Here is a 19,620-nt window from a genome sequence, read left to right as displayed (position 1 = left end):
ATCAAACACTCTTTTAATTTATAAAATTATTCTAAATTAATCTTGTTATCCATCTAATAATTTAAATTTTGACAAAAAAGGACACATAATCATGTGTCGTTTAATAGGAGTTAATCTTGTAATTTTACATGTTAAAATGTAACGGTTAAGAAGTCGTGTCTTTTTTCTTTTGAGTTAAAATTAAAAAGAAAGTCAGTGTCTTTTTCCTTCTAAGTTAAAGTACTCAAAAGTTAAGAAGAAGGTTGTGTCTTTTTTTTATGAGTTTTAACGGTTTTTATAATCGAAAAACTTAGTAAAATTATGTTCATTTCACCGATTCGAATTTAGAATTTAAATTTTGTTATAGTAAAAAACTCTCAGAAATAGTCACATCTAATTTTTTTACTACAGTAAAAAACTCTCATATTAAATTACATCTCAACTCAAATCAGTAAACTAAACGGACTCTAAATCACAACCCCCACACAAAAGGAAATCGTTTTTAACTTGGAAAAAGAGGCGTTTGGCAAAAAAGAAATATTAAGAAAGGAAATCTATATAAAATAGGGGTGGAGGATTTTGGATTGCTCATCCAATCTTATTCCCTTTAGTAGTCCCTCCAACTAAACAAATGATAAGTCTAAGCCTCGTTCATTTCATCGATTTGAGTTTTCAGTTTTAGGTTTCTACAATAAAAATCTCTCAGAAAATATCACATCTAACTTTTTTTGCTATAGTGAAAAGCTTTCAGAAAATGTCACATCTAACTTTTTTTGCTATAGTGAAAAGCTTTCAGAAAATGTCACATCTAACTTTTTTTGCTATAGTGAAAAGCTTTCAGAAAATGTCACATCTAACTTTTTTTGCTATAGTGAAAAGCTTTCAGAAAATGTCACATCTAACTTTTTTTGCTATAGTGAAAAGCTTTCAGAAAATGTCACATCTAACTTTTTTTGCTATAGTGAAAAGCTTTCAGAAAATGTCACATCTAACTTTTTTTGCTATAGTGAAAAGCTTTCAGAAAATGTCACATCTAACTTTTTTTGCTATAGTGAAAAGCTTTCAGAAAATGTCACATCTCAGCTCAAATTAAAAACTCGAATCCGCGAAGTGAACGAGACCCAACCCATGAATCATTCCGTCCCTATACTTCACTTCACTCTCTCTCTCTCCTACCAAACAAGTCAGATTATAGATTTTTACAATTGTACGGACATCAGAAATCAGATTGGTAGACAAGTTAAAATATAATCACAGATAACCCGAAATCCACACAATGGCTCTAGTATTTTCTTTGATCCAGTAGACCAAAAATTTCAGCTAATACAATGGTGAAGGAGCAAAAAAGATGTATAAATTTTCCGGCTGTCAGTAAACCATTCAATTTCATGACAAACTAACAGCAGTTCAAGCAACAAGATCGACTTCATCTCGGTCTGGAGGAACTACATCCAATCTCATCATACTCCTATACTGATCCGGAACAGGTGCTCCTGCCTGCACACACAACTCCACCACAGCCGGCGCCTTGCCATAATACCTCTTCAGGTTGTTGTCAAGAGCAGGCTCATTCGGGTCGTGAACATGCCAAACATAATTGGGACCGATGAGATCTTCTATCGTTGCTTCTTGCCACGCGTGCAAACCGTTACGAGACTGATGCTTCGAGGCCTTGCACATTCTCACCTTGTGGCCCTTCGGCCCTACCTGAACTTCAGGACAGTATCCACACGTCCACACGGTGTACGTCTCCATGATCTTCTTCACACCGGATATCATCTCTAACCATGACTCTAATGTCCCAATTCCCAACTCCCTTAGGTTTTGACCCGCATTATCAATTTCCAAATTTGAATCCACCAACTCTCCAAGTTTGGTTCCTGCAACAAAATGCTCAGGAAAACCGAGAACGCTAGAATCTGAGTTCCTCTCCACTTCATCAATTTTCGTCATCACTTCAAAATCTGCAATTCTTCCTTCTATGGAGCACACGGGTCTTGTTCTTCTTTTTGTCGGGTACTTATATAGGTCGACTCCAGCCTGTATACATAGCTCCAAAATTGCGGGGATCCGCGGTACAGCATACCTCTCATCATGCCCTACTCTTGGTTTTCCAACACGGTCGAAAAGATGGAAGCATTTGGGGAAGAAAACCACATCTTGAACTCCTCCTTTTCTCCATACATGTTTAGCACTTCGAAAACCACTATTTGGACCTGTGCAGGTTCGGATCTCATGACCCGCTTGGCCAACATGAACCTCATAGCAGTACCTGAGAATCATAACCACTCTTCTTTTAAATTAGAACATCAAACTAAGTAGTAAGTCTAAAACAAACAAGTCAGAGACCAAAAATATCCATATCAAAGCATTAAAAAATCTGATAATTGTAGTCAAGCTATCAATACGATTAATTCAACTTTTCAGTCCCTCCTTGTAGGAAAATGTGAGAAGTTGAAATCTTATAATGAGTGAAAACATATTTAATCAAATGAAACAGAGATAGCAAAGACATTAACCAAACAATATCATAGCCAACTAGTCCAACATGAGGCGACTCCTACGCTCGATGGACTCGACGAGCCACTGGGACGAGTTAGCGACTCCTAAATTCATCTGCATTTTCAACTACTAATAACTCAAAACTCAATTAGACCAAATTTAACACCTGCTGAATCCATTGTTTTATGAGAAAAAATGCTAGTTATCACTGGTGATGATCGTCACTATTGATTTTTCAAACAGGTTCAAGATTGATATGCAAAACTGCATGAGACCATGTGTCATAATCGGTTGGTCCCGTAGGCGACATTTGAATTTGTGATTGATTGAAAAAAGGACATTTTTTGCTTTTACCACCACAAAGTTTTCTCTTTCAACGGAGAAATTTCATTCGATAATTAAGTTGATATTGCCATGAACTTTTAAGCAGCTGAATGATTGAAATACCTACAGCGCTGAAGGGGAAGGACCTGAAGTAGCTTCGACACGCCGAGAAGGAGGGTTTCCCGGGCTTGGTGGACTTGGTGAGCCACCGCAACGAGTTGGGGGACCAAGAGCCCGTTCTCAGGTGGGTGTTCGAGCAGCCTGCAGGGCTGTGCCTTCCGAGCTACTCTCTCCTCCTTGGCTCTCCGAATCAAAGTCTTCATTGGCGTTGGGTACGGCTTCCTCTCGGACTTATTCCTCCGCGGCTTTGGTACATCGGCGTACAGAGCATCGTCATCAGCAACCGGGTTTAGCACTCTCTGTGTTGATAAACATATGGTTTGATTGAATCCACAATTGAGATTCTTCAAATTAGAAAACCTGGAAACTAGTCTTCTATGCATCTGAATCGTCAATTTGAAAGAGAAAATGAGAAATGAAGTAAACCATGTATAATATAGTAGCAAAGAACCAAAGAACCCTTCAAAAATCTGTTTGGCTAGCTTTCTCAAGAAAATTAAAGAAAATAAAATAGATTGGAATTCAAGCCAGGGATTACATTTCAGTCATAAATAAACTCTTCAACTACAAAATTGCATAAATTTTTTATCGAGAAATAAAAAAAAAAACCCCCAGAAAACTGCAAAATCCTCATTTCTGCCATGGTGGATTTCCAAAAACTCTAAAAAAATCTGTTCAGCTAACTTACCGAAGAAATTCCAATTATAATATAAACTCTCTCTCTCTCTCATCTATCTACAATATTCATGAAAGAAAAACAAAAATCTCCAACTATAAAATCCCAGAAAGCAAGAAAAGAGAGTTTACCTTGTAGCGTAAACTGTGCTGCTTCAGCTTCCAATTTCCATGTTGGGCTATGAAAAATAACAATAATTTAAATCTAATTAAGACCTTTAAAAGAAAAGAAAAGAAAAAGGTAGGAATCTTTCAACTCTGTAGAGATAGAAATGGAGAGAATATTGAGACAAGTGTAGTAGTCGCAAAATGGGAAGCTGAAAGCTTTGAATGTTTCTGTGAAGACACTCGAAGGAATGAATCAGTGTGAGTGGAAAAAAGGAAGGCTCAAAATATGAAATGAAATGGGCATTTCATCAAAACGCAACGGCCTTTGCTATTTGCTCGTCGTTTCTCTCTATGATGGTTGGTTTTACTCCTTTTTTTTTTTTTTTTGGTAGCTACCGAGCTTGTAGTTCAATAGATGCCTTCTTAATTGAAATTTCTTTGAATATGGTCATGTCGAGGACCAGTAATTTTAGAAAAAAACACGGTTACATGATACGGCACGAAGTAAAATCAGTTTAGATCGCGTATTTAGTACCCGTCTAGTTTATTAATTTCAGTTGAAATGTGACTTTATATATGAGTTTTTTATTATAATAAAAAAGTTAAATGTAAGTATTTTTGATAAATTTTTACTATAGTAAAACTCAAATTCTAAACTCAAATCGGTGAAATAAACAGAACTTTAATATATCAGTAATTAGCCCAAATGTTATGTTTTATAATATATATATATATATATATACAAACAAATTTTTAATGAATACGTTTCCTTTTGATGATTACTATTAAATATAATAATTTAGTGATGAAACGCGATAAAAATTTAATCTCATAAGTTATTATAAAATTTTTTAGTTAATTATTTAATTTATTACAACCGTTTGATTAATATCTTACGATTAAAATAATAATACTCATTAATAAGTAAATATTATAGTAATCATTAAAAACTACACCCATACATATACATATACATAGAAAACCTAGTAGTATTATATTTATGTTTGGTGTTTAGATATTTTATGTATGTTAATTATTATGGAGATTTAGATAATTTATGACCTTGTTACAATATGCTTGCCTAATTAAGCTATAATTAATATTCAATAGTCAATTACAATTAGTTTTAAGGGAGTTTTTTTAGATAAAATTAGAAAAAATAGAAAAAAATAGGTTATCGATAGTTCTTTATTTTTTAGCTGTCAGATCTGTATCAGAAACTATTTATTCTGCATAAATTTTTAATCTGATATAATTTTGATCAGATTTAATAGTCAAAAATTAGTATTATCAGCAATAAGGTCTACTGAAAAAAGTTTCTAGGTCACCAATCATGTTAGTTGGGTGATGATTCATGAATGGATCATAAATAAAATTTTGAGATCCATTAAGCAAGAAAATTAGGGGTTGTTATTTTACAACAAAACTCAGAAAAAATTAAAACTCAAGTTACAACTTTATTTAAGTTCACGTTCTTTTAAGTTTTAACTTTATTCAACTTTACTCAATTTTATTCAAATTACAACTTTAACTCAAATTAGTATTTACAAGTCCAGTTTCGATATATAATATATATATTATATATATATATTCATGTCTTCTATAGCAGTATGATATATGTAACTTTTTTGGTTTCAGGTTGTCAGTCTTTGGATGGTTCCCAACCCCTTTTCTCAAAAATCCCATTTCCTTCCATGATATTATATGGGAAATTTTTTTTGTATATATACACACACACGTTAACTTCATGTTTTATATAGTTGTGTAACTTGTGTTGATTAATTAATTATTTATTTATTTTATAATGAAATTAATTAATTGGATAAATAGCACCGTGAGTGCTCTAAATTTATAACGGGAAAATCCATCTCATATCCCGCTAACTTATGAAAATTTATTTTAGAAACTCTATAAGCTACATGTAAGAAACAAAATTATGTATGACTTATTTTTAACTCTTTCGATTATGCATTTATCACTTAATTAATTCCTTATATTTAATTACACTGACTAAAATTAAAAAAATTTAATTTACTCAAATGCACGTGCCTTGCACGTGCAGTTTTTGCTAGTTCTCATGTCTTCTTCTCTCTTCTCTACATCTTCTTCAACTCGACCCGTCTGGACCGCCGCGCCGCCCACAGAGGAGGAGGTCATTATCAAGTGAGTGGTTTTTTTTTTTTCCCTCTTTTTTTAATTTTATTTTTAATGAAATACTTTTTTGGAATGAAACTTATTAGTTGAAAAATAAGCTGCAAGCTTTGTACTTTGGTTCCTTTAATTTTTTTTTTCTTGCAAATTAATTTTCTCCGAAAGCAAGTGAAGAATCAGAGATATTACCCTGAACGTAAGCATATCGGCTTTGTGTTCAAATTCATCAAATCGAAGTAGGGAATATTCTTTAAAGGTCTACAATTGCAATATATCGGCTTTGTGGTTTTGGTTGTTGGAATTTTTTTTTTTTTTTGGTTGTTGGAATTTTGATTTCTTCTGGTTGATGAACTTTGATTTGTTACCGTGAATTCAAATTTTTTTTTTAATTTTTGCGTTCATATTATATGCAGGTATAGCACTTGTACAGAATTGTTGTGTTTCTTCGTTAATCAACAGATATATATGTGTGTGTGTGTGTGTGTGTGTGTTACATATAAATAAATATTGTATGTATATATGTATTTTTGTTGTTGTTGTTGTGAATGGTTAATTGATTGAGTCAAACTGATAAATTGGAGATTGAAGAAAGGGGGTGGAAAAAGAAGAGTGAAAGGATTGTTTAACGTGAAATGAGAAGGGAAAATAGAAGGGTTAAAATTGGATTTTGTTCGGGTTCTTTTGAAGTTTTCGTAAAGGAGGAAGAGAGACTTTTAAATATGGTATTGATTTGGTTTTTGATGTTGATCTTTTTTGTTTAGGGTTTACTAACCACCACTCTTCCTTTCCTTAGACCAATCTTCAGCTGAAGTCACTTTCATTCTCTTTAGTCTCGCCCTCTCCCGTGGAGATTTAGAAGAAGCAAGAAGACGCCTAAAACGATGTCTTACGACGACGTGGAGATCGAAGACATGGAGTGGAACCAGGAGCTCCAGGCGTATACGTACCCATGTCCATGCGGAGACTTGTTTCAGATCACCAAGGAAGATCTCAAACTCGGCGAGGAGATCGCTCGTTGCCCAAGCTGTTCGCTTTACATCACTGTCATTTATAATCTCGAGGATTTTGCCGGAGATTCTGACCAGAAAATGAAGAAGGCCGTTGACCCGCCTAAACCTATCGCCGTTGCCTGAAATTCAGGTTAATTTCGAATCTAACTTTGACATGGATTTTTCTTTCTATGCTGTTTCTTTTTTATTGGTATGTTTTAATTTTTGGTCTTGTTGTTTGGTCATGGGATTGCTTGCTGGAATATAGTGGAATTTAGAAAATTTTGCTTCAATGTTCTTGTAAGGCGATTAGAAAACATGTTGTGGTAAGTATTATTAAGATGACAATAATAAATGTAAAATGTAGTGGCAATAATTTTTTCCAAGACCAACCAAGACCCTTATATGTGTGTGTGTGTGTGTGTGTGTGTGTGTGTGTGTGTGTGTTAAGAGAAGAATTTGAAGGTTGAATTAGTTTTAAAAGGTAATATTAACTGTAAGAAAATTGGTATTCATTACAACCAGTGATGTTTCTTCCCATGTGTTTGGTGATTATCAGCTCTAGTTGTAATTGATACTTTTGGGGGTGTAATTGTAAAATTATTCCCTGGTGTGTTAGAAGGAACTAAGGATTGTTGCGTTTGGTTTTGTATAGTTCAATGTTGAAAGAGGTGAAAAGGGTTGCGAAGCATGAAACAAAGAAGTCCGAGGAAAAAGAATAACTTAGAGATAATCAAATCTGAAATAGTGAGGAAAAAGAACAAGAAGAGTTGGGAACAAGGAGTGGGAAAAAGGGAAACGTAGTGCTCCAAGCCTTTTGTCGATGTTTCCAGAGATTGAGAACTTGGCAAGCATGGTTTCAGGAAGCAAAGACAATGAAGATCGCCATGAGCCAGGCGCGAGCTTCCCCCGGGGTTGCATTAATGCAAATTATAGAGGATGGAAACCTATGTATTTCTAAACCATTTACTGGGCCTTATTTTTCTGTTAGTAAGCAGGATTGGTTTAAGATACCAATACTTTTAACAGTTTGACACAAAGCAAGCAAGGTTTTGCTATCATTTTTCATTTAAACAAGTGCACCTTAATTTGCCATCATGTTTGTTCTTCTGGGTTGCGCTGTAAATGGTTAGTTTACTAGAAAACTGGACCTGGCAAACACAAGTGGAAATAGTTTTAATCCATTCTATCGTTCTTCTTTCCAATGGGAAACTGATAAATAAGATCATTATGCAATAGTCGTGAGTTCTTTTATGGAAGCTTTTTAGACCGTTCCAACTTTTAATATTGTCGAATAACTGGAAATGTTCTATCTTGCAGTGACCTTTGCTGGTGCTGGAGGAGGCGGATCGGCGGTGTTTTCTTTACGAGTTTTGTTAGAGCTTCTGATTGTAGTTATAAAATACAGTTTTTTTTTTAATTATTATTTAACCATGAGGGAGATGTGGCATAGGAAAAATGAGTCATAATTTGGTTAAAAATAAGCTTGGTAGAGTCATTGTTGTCAAAAAATTGATGTACAAATACATATTCAATTAAAAAAGGATGTACTTGAATGCATAAGTTATTATTTGATCATTGGTCAATATAGTGGTGATCACATGTACATTGATTGTTTGATGCTTATTCTGTCTAAATTATTTAATTCATGAGATTAAAATTATTTTTTACTTACGTGTATTTTTTATAAGAGAATACTGTAGCGAACCGTGTATTTTTTATAAGAGAATACTGTAGCGAACCATGAATCATGATTTAATTCATGGTATAAATTTTCCTACCAAACGTCTCCTTAAAGATGTCTTTCACGTCAATTCTGTACTGCAAATCTACAATCACTGCTTCATTGTTGGCCACAGGCCAAGCCTCCAGCTGAAATTTGAGACTATATTTGATTGGATAAATACGAGTACCGGATTTTACAGTCAAGCTAGTGACTATGGTGGGGGAAGAAACTGCCATTTACACCAAGTTGTTTGTAAACAAACAGTGATCCTTAAATCAACAGACAGTTGTGTCAATACTAGTATACTACAATGAGAGAGAGAGTAACCAGGGGGGAAAATGGTAAAAGAACCAAAACAAAAATCTCAAATGCAAATCAACATCAATTCAGCAAAATAAGAATCACAATGTTGAGGTAGAAGTTTTGGCCATCGCTCAACTGAAATTAAGAGCAGTACAAAAGCCAAAGAGGCCAAGAAAAAACGACAATCCCATACAATACATTACAATGAGTCGAATCATATATTAGTACAAAAATTTTAACTGGAATATTGTCAGAATCTGCTTGCTGTGTGGCTTTCTATCTCTCTCCTTGACCAACCAAAAACAGAGCCCACAAGGAGAAGGGCAAATGTCAAAAGAAAGACGACCTTAGAACATATTTTAGAGGATCTTCTGTACACTGAAAAGGTGTACATTCCACGAATGTGCAAAACTTGGACCCTCTGGCCTCAATATGTAGAATTTCGGATAATTAGGGGATAAGTTTGGTAAAATTGCTGCTTTCAGTATTCAAAAATTGCAGAAGTTCTTCTCTATAGCCAAAATAAAAAATAAAAAAAAAATAAAAAAAAGGAAAGTGGATAGACCACCATTGATGATAATATATAATTGAGGTAGATATGGTGTTTATACCCTGATATTATGTTTTGTAGTCATAGTCAGTCTCGCGTTTGACCAGTTCACTAGTCAGAGTCCTTTGAGGAACCTGATGTCGAATCGAGTCCACCAAAATTTTCCTCTCGGCTTGCAGGTGCTGAAGGGTTCTCATCCTCATTGCCGCTCGCTCGAGTTCTTCCTGGTCTTGATCGGATATTGGTGCCCATGGGGAAGGGCTCCTGCAGTGGAAAAGATAGGTCATTTTCAATCCATTTTGACACTCAAAAAGTTACTAAATTGTAGTTTAATACAACTTGTGGATTACGGGTTACCCCACCCCTGAACTCAGAGTTCAACTTTGATAACTTCAGAAGATTTCTATCACGACACACAGCTGATAGTGATCTTTATGTGTTGAAATTGAATTTTCTCAGTTTTGTATATTATTCTCCTTTTGTACATAGAAGGAGAAGTGCCCATTCCCCTAAGGGAGGAAGAGAAGAAGTACAAGGGACAGAAAATAAGAATGATAAAAATATGTTGTTTTTGTTCAAATAACTAAATTTACTATGTCAAAAATCAGTTTCAAGTTTTCTTCTGAATAATATCTCCATCTATGGATAGACTAAAAATGATAGGGTCATCAACCACTAATGCTTTTTTCCACCCAGTATTCCTGTCCTTACCAAACAAGTCACCACACCATTCTCATCCAAACCAAGTGCAAAACTTTTTTGAGTTTTCCCTCTTGCAGCATTTAGGAAAAAAGACGTGAAATTGTTTAGCTCCCGTTTAGTTCGCTGACTCGAGTTTTTAATTCGAGTTGAGATATGATTTTATGTAGCTTTTTACTGTAACAAAAAAGTTAGATGTGACTGTTTCTGAGAGCTTTTTACTATAGCAAAACTCAAATTCTAAACTCAAAAAGTTAAAAACTACTTGTATTTATGAAAACATTACTAGGAAATCATAAAGAAAATTAACCTTTCAACTTGATGCCAAGATATCTTACCGGATCACCAGCATTAGGACCATCAGTATGGAACAGAATTGGTCGACATCGTTTATCCTCATTCATTAAGCTTGAATTCTGAAAATGGGAAATGAGAGCAGTTTTTCCTTGAATACGAGCATATGCAAGAGATGCCACCTTTTCACTGTTAAACTTCTCCCATTTTTTGCCATTGAATGCCTGAAAAAGATATGTCCTCTATATCACTATTTGCTTAAAAAGCAGAAGCCTAACAACCAGATATCATGAAAGAACCACCATTTTCAATAGATAACTGAAACTACAAGAAAAAAACCATTTTGATGAATAGAACCTGATGGAATGGAATAATTTGACGCGGATCAATCATGTTGATGAACGCATACCCCACATTGCACTTGTTCTGTCAAAGATGTTAACATAATACAAGCAAAATAAATGAATAAAAATTCTTTTTCCATAAGAAAAAGTGATTTACAAGTAATTTGCTTACCTTAAAGTCAATTGGCAAATAAAGAAAGTCGTAAGTTCCGCGACAGTACTCATCAATTGCAGCAAGAAGCATCTTTGAAGTGTACCTGTAAGACCAGTAATCTGTTCAAGAGAAGGGCATTGTATACCACTGGAACAAAAAACGTCACTTATTTTATGATTTAAACATAGTGGCATGGTTGTGCAGATATACTATAGCAATCTGTTAGATACCAAAAATCCCACATGGAATAAATATATTATGATTAGAGATTTTATAAGCTCTTAAGTCCACTCTCCTTGCAAGCTTTTGCAAGGGTGATTTCTACGTAATGGGTTTGTAACGCAATCCTCTCATAATAGAATAGCGGCAAAATTATCTCCAAAGTTTTAACCCAACATTTTGAAGGCACTTGTAAGTTGTATGTATATTAGATTATAAGCACCTGCTGCCCCTCATCTAAATTAAGTGCAATGCCTCCTACAATATTAGGATCACCTTTTTTTAAAACAAACAAAAAAAAAAAGGGAGGCTCACGACTTCTAAGGGTTTCAGAAGAAGACACTTGGAGATGCACAAACAAAAGGCCAATCTTGGATTAAACACAGAGATGTGATTATGCTAGAATTACATAACAAAGATATGTCTGCTTTCTAAATCATTACAAATTTGTCAATGGAATTAAGCCGAGCTGTTCAAGGTTTACCCAAAATAGAATATATCATATCATATATCAAATATAATATGACAGAAAAAACAAGATATTTTAGTAATCAGTTTAGTAAGGGGAACACGTACTTGTTGGGAATGTTCTTAATCATCAGCGTTGTTCGGCTGTCTTCCCCATGAGCTAAGCGGTCAACATCAAGCTCGTATTGTCTCTTGTCCACGTTGTTAGAATTAGCTTCATTTCTTCGGTGAGAGAGATTTCTTGCACTTTCACGCAGAGAATCAAAGGAAGAAGGCATCGAAGTCATTGGATTTCTCCCAGGAAATATGTGACAGCTATGATGGGAAGAGTGTTGCGCGCCATTTATAGTCATGTCTACGCCATTTCCAACGACTTGAGAAAACATTTTATGAGAAGATACATCCATAAAATGCAATTGAGGACTACCAGGAAAACCTGCACTCCCAAGAGAACCAAGATGGAGACCAGAGGTTACTGGAGAATAGGCATGCCGTTCCCAGAGCGAAGGATTAACAGCTGGTGCTGATCCAATGTGGTGGGGTAAAGGTGTAGGAGAATTCAGTATTGGAGGTGCAGCTCTAGGAAATCCAGGTGTCTGAGGAAAGCGATGCGCATGAAGACCATTGACAAACGAGGGTGAATTCCGCAACGCCATAGAATTTGAAGGATGTTGCTGAAATGAGCCTGAATTATTCCATGCCAGATGATGTTCGTGAACAGGATTGCTCCTACTTCCAGAAGATCCAAAAACTACAAGCAATGGTTTGTTAATACCAAATTCAACCGAATGATGAAAACAAGGCTAAAATTAAGTACCAAACAAGAGGCTGGAAAAGTAAATAAAATGACAATAAAAACTAAAAACGGGTGACTAACCAAAATAAACAGGGCAAAGAACTATAGCTTTCTGATTATAATTGAAAAGAGTGTTAGATAGTTAAAATATCACACCCGGATTATTAAAAATGGATGGCAATATTACATGAGATACTGTATACAACTAAGGTTGGGTGATCCCAGGAAGAGGAGAAGAGGAAACAGTCAAGAGACCAACAAGGTTTAGCTAATTGATCAAAGATTGAAACCAAAAATATATCTGCAAAATAAAAACAGTAGACTAAACCTACCTCCTTTAAGTTCCCTTGGGAGCTGATTTGTATTGACACCATGAACGCGACTGATGTATCCTTCGGTTATTCCAAGGCCCAGATTAGTCAAGTTTGGAATAGAAGTTGGAGGGTTACATGGAATACCATGGGCTAAACCATCATGATTCTCAGGAAAGGAATGGGGATGGAAACTGTGAATTCCTTGGTTACCAAACTTAACCTCATCCAGAGAGTTACTGGACTCGCAAAAACCAAATTGTTTGCTAGCAGATGTCATTCTCAGCGGGGAGGGCAAAGTATTAGGAAGACTAGAACTATAATGACAGAAAGCATTTTCAACAGATGTGCTTGTAGGTGTCCGGAACGGAGAATGGAAGTCCTTGTTAGAACCAATAACCATGCAGCTTGACGCAATTCCTCCAGGAGATACTTTTGCTGCAAAGACAGTTTCAAATTCCAATCAACAAGGAAATTATTTATTTCAAATTAAAAAATTGCAAGAACCCTTAGTAGGCAGGAACATCATACCGCTGTGTCCTGTTGATAAGTTGTCACAAAAGCTATGAAAAAGTTTAGGTTCATGATCATCTTGCTTCAAATTGGACAAATGCACCAAACTGCAATTAAAAAAATAAAAAATAAAAATAACCCTCTTACAAAGTGCACTTAAAAAAAATCAAAATTAAAATACAAGCAAACAAGGAGAACAACAACAGAGACCAATACATAAATATAAATGGGTGCACCAAAAAGTGGCAAAACAAAACCGCAGAGTGAGATGTATATATATTAAAATTAAAAAAAATTGAAAAACAGTGTTTTAAAATTAAAATTAAAACCCCAACAAAAAAACCAACCCAGTTAATCTTAAGGTCTAATGATTAACATCCAAAACAACCTAAAAGTGTAATAAGTTTATAGGTTATCAAGAGGAAGTAAAAATATGTAAATGATACCCCTGCCTGGCACCACCAGGATAGCCTGGTTCAAGCTTAATCTCCTTATCAGCAATGTTTGTCTTATTCATTGCGCAAAGAGCCATTTCTGCAGCTCTAACATCATAAAATTCAATAAACTTGCTATTATGCTTGTCTGAAGTTTCCCGAATCTGGAAAACGTAGAAACCAATAATATTAAATGGTCTATCGACCGTTTTATGATTGAAGCAGGATAAAAATGGGAAACATATGAACTACTTACTTGTTTAATTTCTCCATAAACCCCAAAAATTTGAAGAAGCTCATCGTTTGAAATAGAGGAATCAAGGTTAAATACCAGCAATATTCCCTCACTAATATCTTTCTCAGAAGCATTATCCTAACAAATTAGCAAGTAGAAAGCATCATGAGAATGGGACAAATATTTAATTTAGCGCAAAATGTTCTGACCAGGGTATGGTGGACAAGATTGGTAGGGTGGAAGAACCAAAACAAGCAAGTAAACTTGTGAGGATGCAATGTGACCACCATTACCTTAGGTATTGAATAATGTATGTCAAGGTTCCTATGCTTCAGTGGCTTATTTTGAAGTGTCCTCATCGCATTTTGAGCTGCCCTTATATCATAGTAAGAGATCATAACAAAACCACGGTGCTTGCAGGCTGTGTACAGAGTCCGTATATCTCCGTATCGCTGACAGAAGAAAAAACACTCGTCAATTTAACACGCAAGGTAAACTAATGCGACTTGGTTGCATGGAGTCCTTAACAAGAAGATGGAGATGATGAAGGAGGTATGAGCACCTCAAAAAGAGCTTTTAACTCAGAATCTTCAATACTGCTACTGATATTTCTGACAAAAAGTGTTCTAGAAGGGTGTTCACCGCAAGAGTGTTCACCAACTACTGACCCATTACAACCCACCCCAACAAGATTGTATTTCTGATGGACCGTAGATAAACGATCCTCTCCTAATTCCAAGCCCCCACCATTGCTAAACAGATCAAAGTCTTCCAATTCATCACCGCTATTTGCCTGAGCACAGTGTCCCAGCACGTCAGTCATACCAGTAAAGAGATCATCTTCATCAGGAAGAAGATTCCCAATAGTTTGCTTGTCATTTTCTTCAAAATCCTTCAAAGGTTCTTTTTCATAGTTGGAAACAACAGTCTTGGCAGGCTGACGATAGGTGTCATCATTCGATGACAATTTCACTGCATAAGCAATGAATACATAAAAGTTAGGAAATGACTATCAACAACAACAACAACAACAAGCCTTAATCCCAATTTAATTGGGGTCGGCTATATGGATTTCACTTTTCCACACGGCTCTATTTGAAATTAAACTTTCCTGAAGGCCTAGATCTAGAATGTCTTTCCTAACGACTTCGGTCCACATAATTCTTGGTCTGCCCCTCCCTCTCCTAGTATTAGGTATAAGAATGTCCTCCCAAGCATGAACTGGTGCTTCTAACGGTCTACGTTGGACATGCCCGAACCACCTCAAGCGGCCTTCGCACACCTTATCTTCTATGTGCTACACCTACTTTACTACGAATAACTTCATTCTTTATGCGATCCATTCTCGTATGGCCACTCATCCATCTTAACATACGCATTTCTGCCACACTCATCTTAGATATATGTTGTCTCTTAATGGCCCAACATTCACTACCATACAACATAGCTGGGCGGATTACAGTCCTATAGAACTTTCCTTTCAACTTAATAAGTATTTTGTCATCACATAAAACTCCCGTAGCATTCTCCCACTTAACCGGCCCTGCCTTAATCCTATGTTGAATATCCTCTTCTATATCTGTTTCGTACTGCACTATAGACCCAAGGTACCTAAACTTCCTAGAAGCCCCAATCTTAGGAAATGACTGCAAATTTAAATTGCAAAGTGTATCCAACTGCAGTTTAGAGTAAAGAAAAAACGGAAGCCTTTCTGTTTCCCCATTTGTGCGTGTTGTTAATAAAGCATGTGCAGTCAACTCAACTAAGGCAGTCACAAATTTAACGCAAGTACAGTCCCTCATAATGAATAAGAAAAGAAACATATAGAATCACAAGAAAAATAAGAAAATACGTGTGAATGGATTTTCAACAAGTTACTAGAAGCACGGCAAGTACCATTAGCATCTAAAGCGAAAGGCCTATTAAATCTGGACTAAAGCCAAGTCTCTAAGAGAAATCGAGTTCGTAATTCCTTCTGTATGCATATTTAGTAAGAAAGAGTACAAATTTCCAAATTAATATAGTCGTCAATGCAACTACAGAATTTTAGATCCATGGAAATATCTGATTTTGATTAAAAAAAATAGAAGATAAAATAAAATTATAAGTCTGCCTAATATGGATAACCCTTTTTAATAGACATGAAATAAGAAGCTTACACTTTCTACAAAAAATGTCAGACAATGAGCTTGAGAACAGACTACTTTCATGCTGAAACCCATGAATAAGATTTTTCTCTCCATCCAAACTATAAGATGCTGGCTTCGCACACAAATCAGACCACAACTTTAGATCGTGATCCATAGGTTTCCATGAAGCTCTGGGGACATTAGAAATTCCTTCTCCACCAATACTTTGCCTTTCTGCTTGTACTCGGACAAGATTGGACTGTGGTATCTCCAAGCGATGCACTGACCGTCCCACAACTGGTAAAATTTTTTCCAAGGGTGAGATGGAATCCAACTTGCTTCCAGGGACTGCTATCATTCCTTCCATTCCAACTGAGAAAAATAATTGCAAAATATGTGATCATTGATAATCTTAAATAATTGCACAACATGTAATCATTGATAATCTTTCTCCCATAGCATTTTTCCATGTGAAAACCCTAGATGTTCATGAATTACAGGAAAAGCACTCCCTCTGTCCCCACCTTCCCCAGTAGACGCACATACACACCAAAAGGGAAAAGAAACGCTCTGTTGCTTGATAATATAGAAGAATTTGAGCGTTAAGGCACTAAGGCAAGATTCAAAACCCTTCTAGCGAAGAGGAAAAACAATTGCACAGCCAATATAAGAAATCAAAAATAGCATGGAAATGTCATTCCACGCATACAATAATACAATATTGTAATTAAGAACTCTAGTAATGCATATTTCCTCAATAACTAAAACAGACACATGACATGAATGCCATCAAGCAATATCCACAACTACATATGCCAAGTTTTTTAAAGACGAACAAAAAAAAAGGTACATCACATAGAGTCTTTACCCGTACATGTTGACATAACACATACCAAATTGAACATGCATGCAACGAGAAAAAAGCCAAAGAGGAAAAAGAACAAAAACATTGACCATGATAATGTAAAAGAATACTTTTAAACGTTTACCAAAGCATTACACCTACAAAATGAAATACGTTTAAGAGAACACCTGCTAAATTAACTACGCAGTAACAACATTGCATTTTCCTAAAGAGGTTGATTTAGTGCTTTAGCTTGGGAAAAAAGGGGGGAAACGAAGAAAAGGGAAAAACATAATATACCACACCTCGATCTATGGATTCAAGCACGTTTCTGCATTTGGATGTATGGATTCATAGCATGTTTCCACATTTCAATCAATGTATTCATATCATGTTTTCTTTAAGGCTTACTACAACTTTTTGTGTTGCTTACAAACTCAACTTGAGATTTAAAAACTCAACAATTCATTCATAGCAAAGGAATCTCTCTTCGGAGTTGGCACGTACCAGTTTTTGTACACTCAACAAATGGTTTGACGAAACTAATGCAAATATATTCTAACTACACCTAAAAAAGAATATCTGGAACTTAGTTGTGATTCCGGAAATACATTCAAACTGCCCAATAAACCATATACAGTAGTTCATTAGGAAGTTTCGGCAAGCTTTTTGAATTGATCATTTCATTCATTGACGCAATTCAGGAGTTCCTAATATACAACCAATACCTTCACCCCCTTTCGAGAATAATATATAAGTAAACAAATAAGGACATTCCTACGGTTGTAAAATCTTCCAAGAATCAAATTTTTAAAAACAAGTCTGCAATTTCAAAATAGATTATAACTGCACATGTCATTTCTACACAGATCAATTCAGAAATCTTCAAGTGGTGATTACTAGTTCTTACCTCGGTGACGATCAGACATGGTTTTCAGTTTCCGGACTTGTTTCTGCCCGATGAAAGTTGCAACCAAAAAGTACACAACAAAAAGGATTAGAACTAGGCAATGGGTGAACATTATCCTTTCAACAGAAAAATAAGCAAATTCGGCAAATATATGGATTAAAGAAAAAGAACTTCATAAAACAACAAGTACCTCAGAAGGAAAACAAATTTCTTCAAAGAAGTGGGAGGAGGCGTGTACGCCTCTTTTTTCCATTATTTCAGATGGCATTTTTTGCGGTTCAGAAACCAGAGATTTCACCAGAGAAAATAAAAAAAAAAAATCCCAACTATTTAATCACTTATGGACTGTCTCTACACTACAAGGTCCTCATCTACATAGAATTGAAAAATAAAAATAAAAATAAACTCGTATTGAAGAATAAAACAGAAACCCAGCAGACTATTAACTGAAAGCGTTGAAAAGGGCAATTGGTCTTATGGTTTCGTCATTTATTCCGTAATTCAAGGTAAAAACTTGAGAAAGAAAAAACCTCTTTGTTTACCTACCAACTACCAAACAAGATAGTCTCCGTTTGGTTGCCGAGAAAATTGGTAGGAAATGAAAAGGATCAAACTTGACCCAAAAAAAATCACAAATTAAAACGGAAATTTAATCAGTTACAGAAACAGAAAAGAGAACCCCAAAAAAAATGGAAAGGAAGAGAAGAATTTAATCGTAATTGGGAACCAGTCCAAAATTTGACTCTCCAAAATTAAGAAATCAGAATTAAAGTTCCAAAATTCTGCAACAAAATTTAACAAGAAATTGTAGGAGAGCAAAAGAGAAGAGGATCTAACCCTAAGGCAACAGAGCTTCACCGGCGGCAACTAATCACCACCTCGACCATTTTGTCGCTGGAATAAAAAAACAAAAATTCAGAAAATACCCAAATTTCGCTAGCTCTCTTTCTCAACAAAATTTTCTCGCTGGAAAAATCGACACAGAAGTGAACGAAAATCCACAGACAAGGCAAAATTCTCAGGAGAGAGAGAGAGAGAGAGAGGGAAGGAGAGAGATAATTACGACAGAGCTAAAGAAGCTTTCTTCTGCAGAACCGTTTCTTCGACCTGCATTATCAAATTCATTCACCACAGCAAATCGGAGAGAGAGAAAATGGAAACGGAAAACATTTTCTTTTCCTCTTTTTCCTTTTTTTTCTTCTAAAAATTCATGCGAAAGGACAAACGCTTAGCGATTCTCTGCCGAAGTCGGAGTCGGAAATAATGGAGAATCACAGTCTCGCCGGTGATGAAGAGAGGAATTCCGGCGAGATCAGAGTCTCGCCGGAGAGAGAAAGAGAGAGAGAAAAAGTACAAATCACAACGCAACTTTCTTTTTTTTTTTGGGTGTTTTTTTTCAAGAAAATTATTTTTTGTGTATTTAAAGAAAGAGTGAGAGAGAGAAGAGGAGTTGGTTGGGTTCTTGAACTTTAATTGGAAAATAAATAATTAATTAATTAATTAAAAATATAAATAAAGAAGGAAAAAAAAAAAGGAAGAATACAGAGGAGAGAAGAAACGGGGGAATTGGCGCGGCGCGGGGTTTGTGCGTTTTGTGTGCGAAATGGATAAAATGAGTAAAATTAAATCGATAATTCAGAAAAAAAATAATAATAATAATTGGGTGGGGTAGAGAAGCTGCAGGTTCGAAACTACGACGGGACGGGCAAGGCCATAGAGCCTCGTCATCAAAAAAAAAAAAAAAAGCTACGGTACCGAATCCTCTTTTTGGTTACCTATAAGACAATAACGTATTTTTGGTCTGTTAAATGTGAATACGGATACGTTTGATTTATAAATTAAA

The 19,620-nt window shown here is 35.5% G+C and overlaps 3 protein-coding genes across 8 annotated transcripts; 1 reads left to right on the top strand and 2 right to left on the bottom strand.

The window, feature by feature from the left end:
- Positions 1 to 1,213: 1,213 nt before the first annotated feature.
- LOC21387483 (APO protein 3, mitochondrial) lies at positions 1,214 to 3,951 on the bottom strand. Of its 2 annotated transcripts, none has more exons than XM_010107295.2 (3): positions 3,733 to 3,951; positions 2,929 to 3,308; positions 1,214 to 2,251 (listed from the first exon to the last, which is right to left on the bottom strand). In XM_010107295.2, exons 2-3 carry the CDS (start codon positions 3,306 to 3,308, stop codon positions 1,387 to 1,389), a joined length of 1,245 nt encoding a protein of 414 aa, XP_010105597.1. In that variant the 5' UTR covers positions 3,733 to 3,951; the 3' UTR covers positions 1,214 to 1,386. The 2 variants fall into 2 exon arrangements, with proteins under 2 accessions (XP_010105597.1, XP_024027453.1); XM_024171685.1 differs by having other exon boundaries at positions 2,929 to 3,224; positions 3,733 to 3,839.
- A 1,843-nt stretch (positions 3,952 to 5,794) lies between these two features.
- LOC112093389 (diphthamide biosynthesis protein 3-like) lies at positions 5,795 to 8,386 on the top strand. Of its 2 annotated transcripts, none has more exons than XM_024171686.1 (3): positions 5,795 to 5,871; positions 6,653 to 6,999; positions 8,169 to 8,386. In XM_024171686.1, the coding sequence occupies exon 2, from the start codon at positions 6,741 to 6,743 to the stop codon at positions 6,990 to 6,992; it is 252 nt and encodes an 83-aa protein (XP_024027454.1). In that variant the 5' UTR covers positions 5,795 to 5,871; positions 6,653 to 6,740; the 3' UTR covers positions 6,993 to 6,999; positions 8,169 to 8,386. The 2 variants fall into 2 exon arrangements, with proteins under 2 accessions (XP_024027454.1, XP_024027455.1); XM_024171687.1 differs by lacking the exon at positions 8,169 to 8,386 and adding an exon at positions 7,504 to 8,002.
- A 555-nt stretch (positions 8,387 to 8,941) lies between these two features.
- LOC21387482 (protein MEI2-like 1) lies at positions 8,942 to 19,168 on the bottom strand. 4 transcript variants are annotated; one of them, XR_002903024.1, is made up of 17 exons: positions 18,841 to 19,168; positions 18,615 to 18,671; positions 17,968 to 18,148; positions 17,778 to 17,820; positions 16,054 to 16,395; positions 14,457 to 14,866; positions 14,188 to 14,346; positions 13,916 to 14,032; positions 13,672 to 13,823; positions 13,244 to 13,332; positions 12,734 to 13,150; positions 11,714 to 12,356; positions 10,937 to 11,021; positions 10,778 to 10,846; positions 10,465 to 10,644; positions 9,489 to 9,691; positions 8,942 to 9,388 (listed from the first exon to the last, which is right to left on the bottom strand). XR_002903024.1 is itself a non-coding variant. In XM_024171681.1 (16 exons), the coding sequence occupies exons 3-16, from the start codon at positions 18,043 to 18,045 to the stop codon at positions 9,539 to 9,541; spliced, it is 2,937 nt and encodes a 978-aa protein (XP_024027449.1). In that variant the 5' UTR covers positions 18,046 to 18,148; positions 18,615 to 18,671; positions 18,841 to 19,168; the 3' UTR covers positions 8,942 to 9,538. The 4 variants fall into 4 exon arrangements, 3 of the variants coding, with proteins under 3 accessions (XP_024027449.1, XP_024027451.1, XP_024027450.1); XM_024171681.1 differs by having other exon boundaries at positions 8,942 to 9,691; XM_024171683.1 differs by having other exon boundaries at positions 8,942 to 9,691; positions 17,968 to 18,019.
- Between the last annotated feature and the right edge of the window lie 452 nt (positions 19,169 to 19,620).

Source organism: Morus notabilis, unplaced genomic scaffold, assembly GCF_000414095.1.
Source record: "Morus notabilis unplaced genomic scaffold, ASM41409v2 Scaffold2518, whole genome shotgun sequence".
Lineage (NCBI taxonomy): Eukaryota > Viridiplantae > Streptophyta > Magnoliopsida > Rosales > Moraceae > Morus > Morus notabilis.
This window is presented reverse-complemented; position numbering and strand designations above follow the sequence as displayed.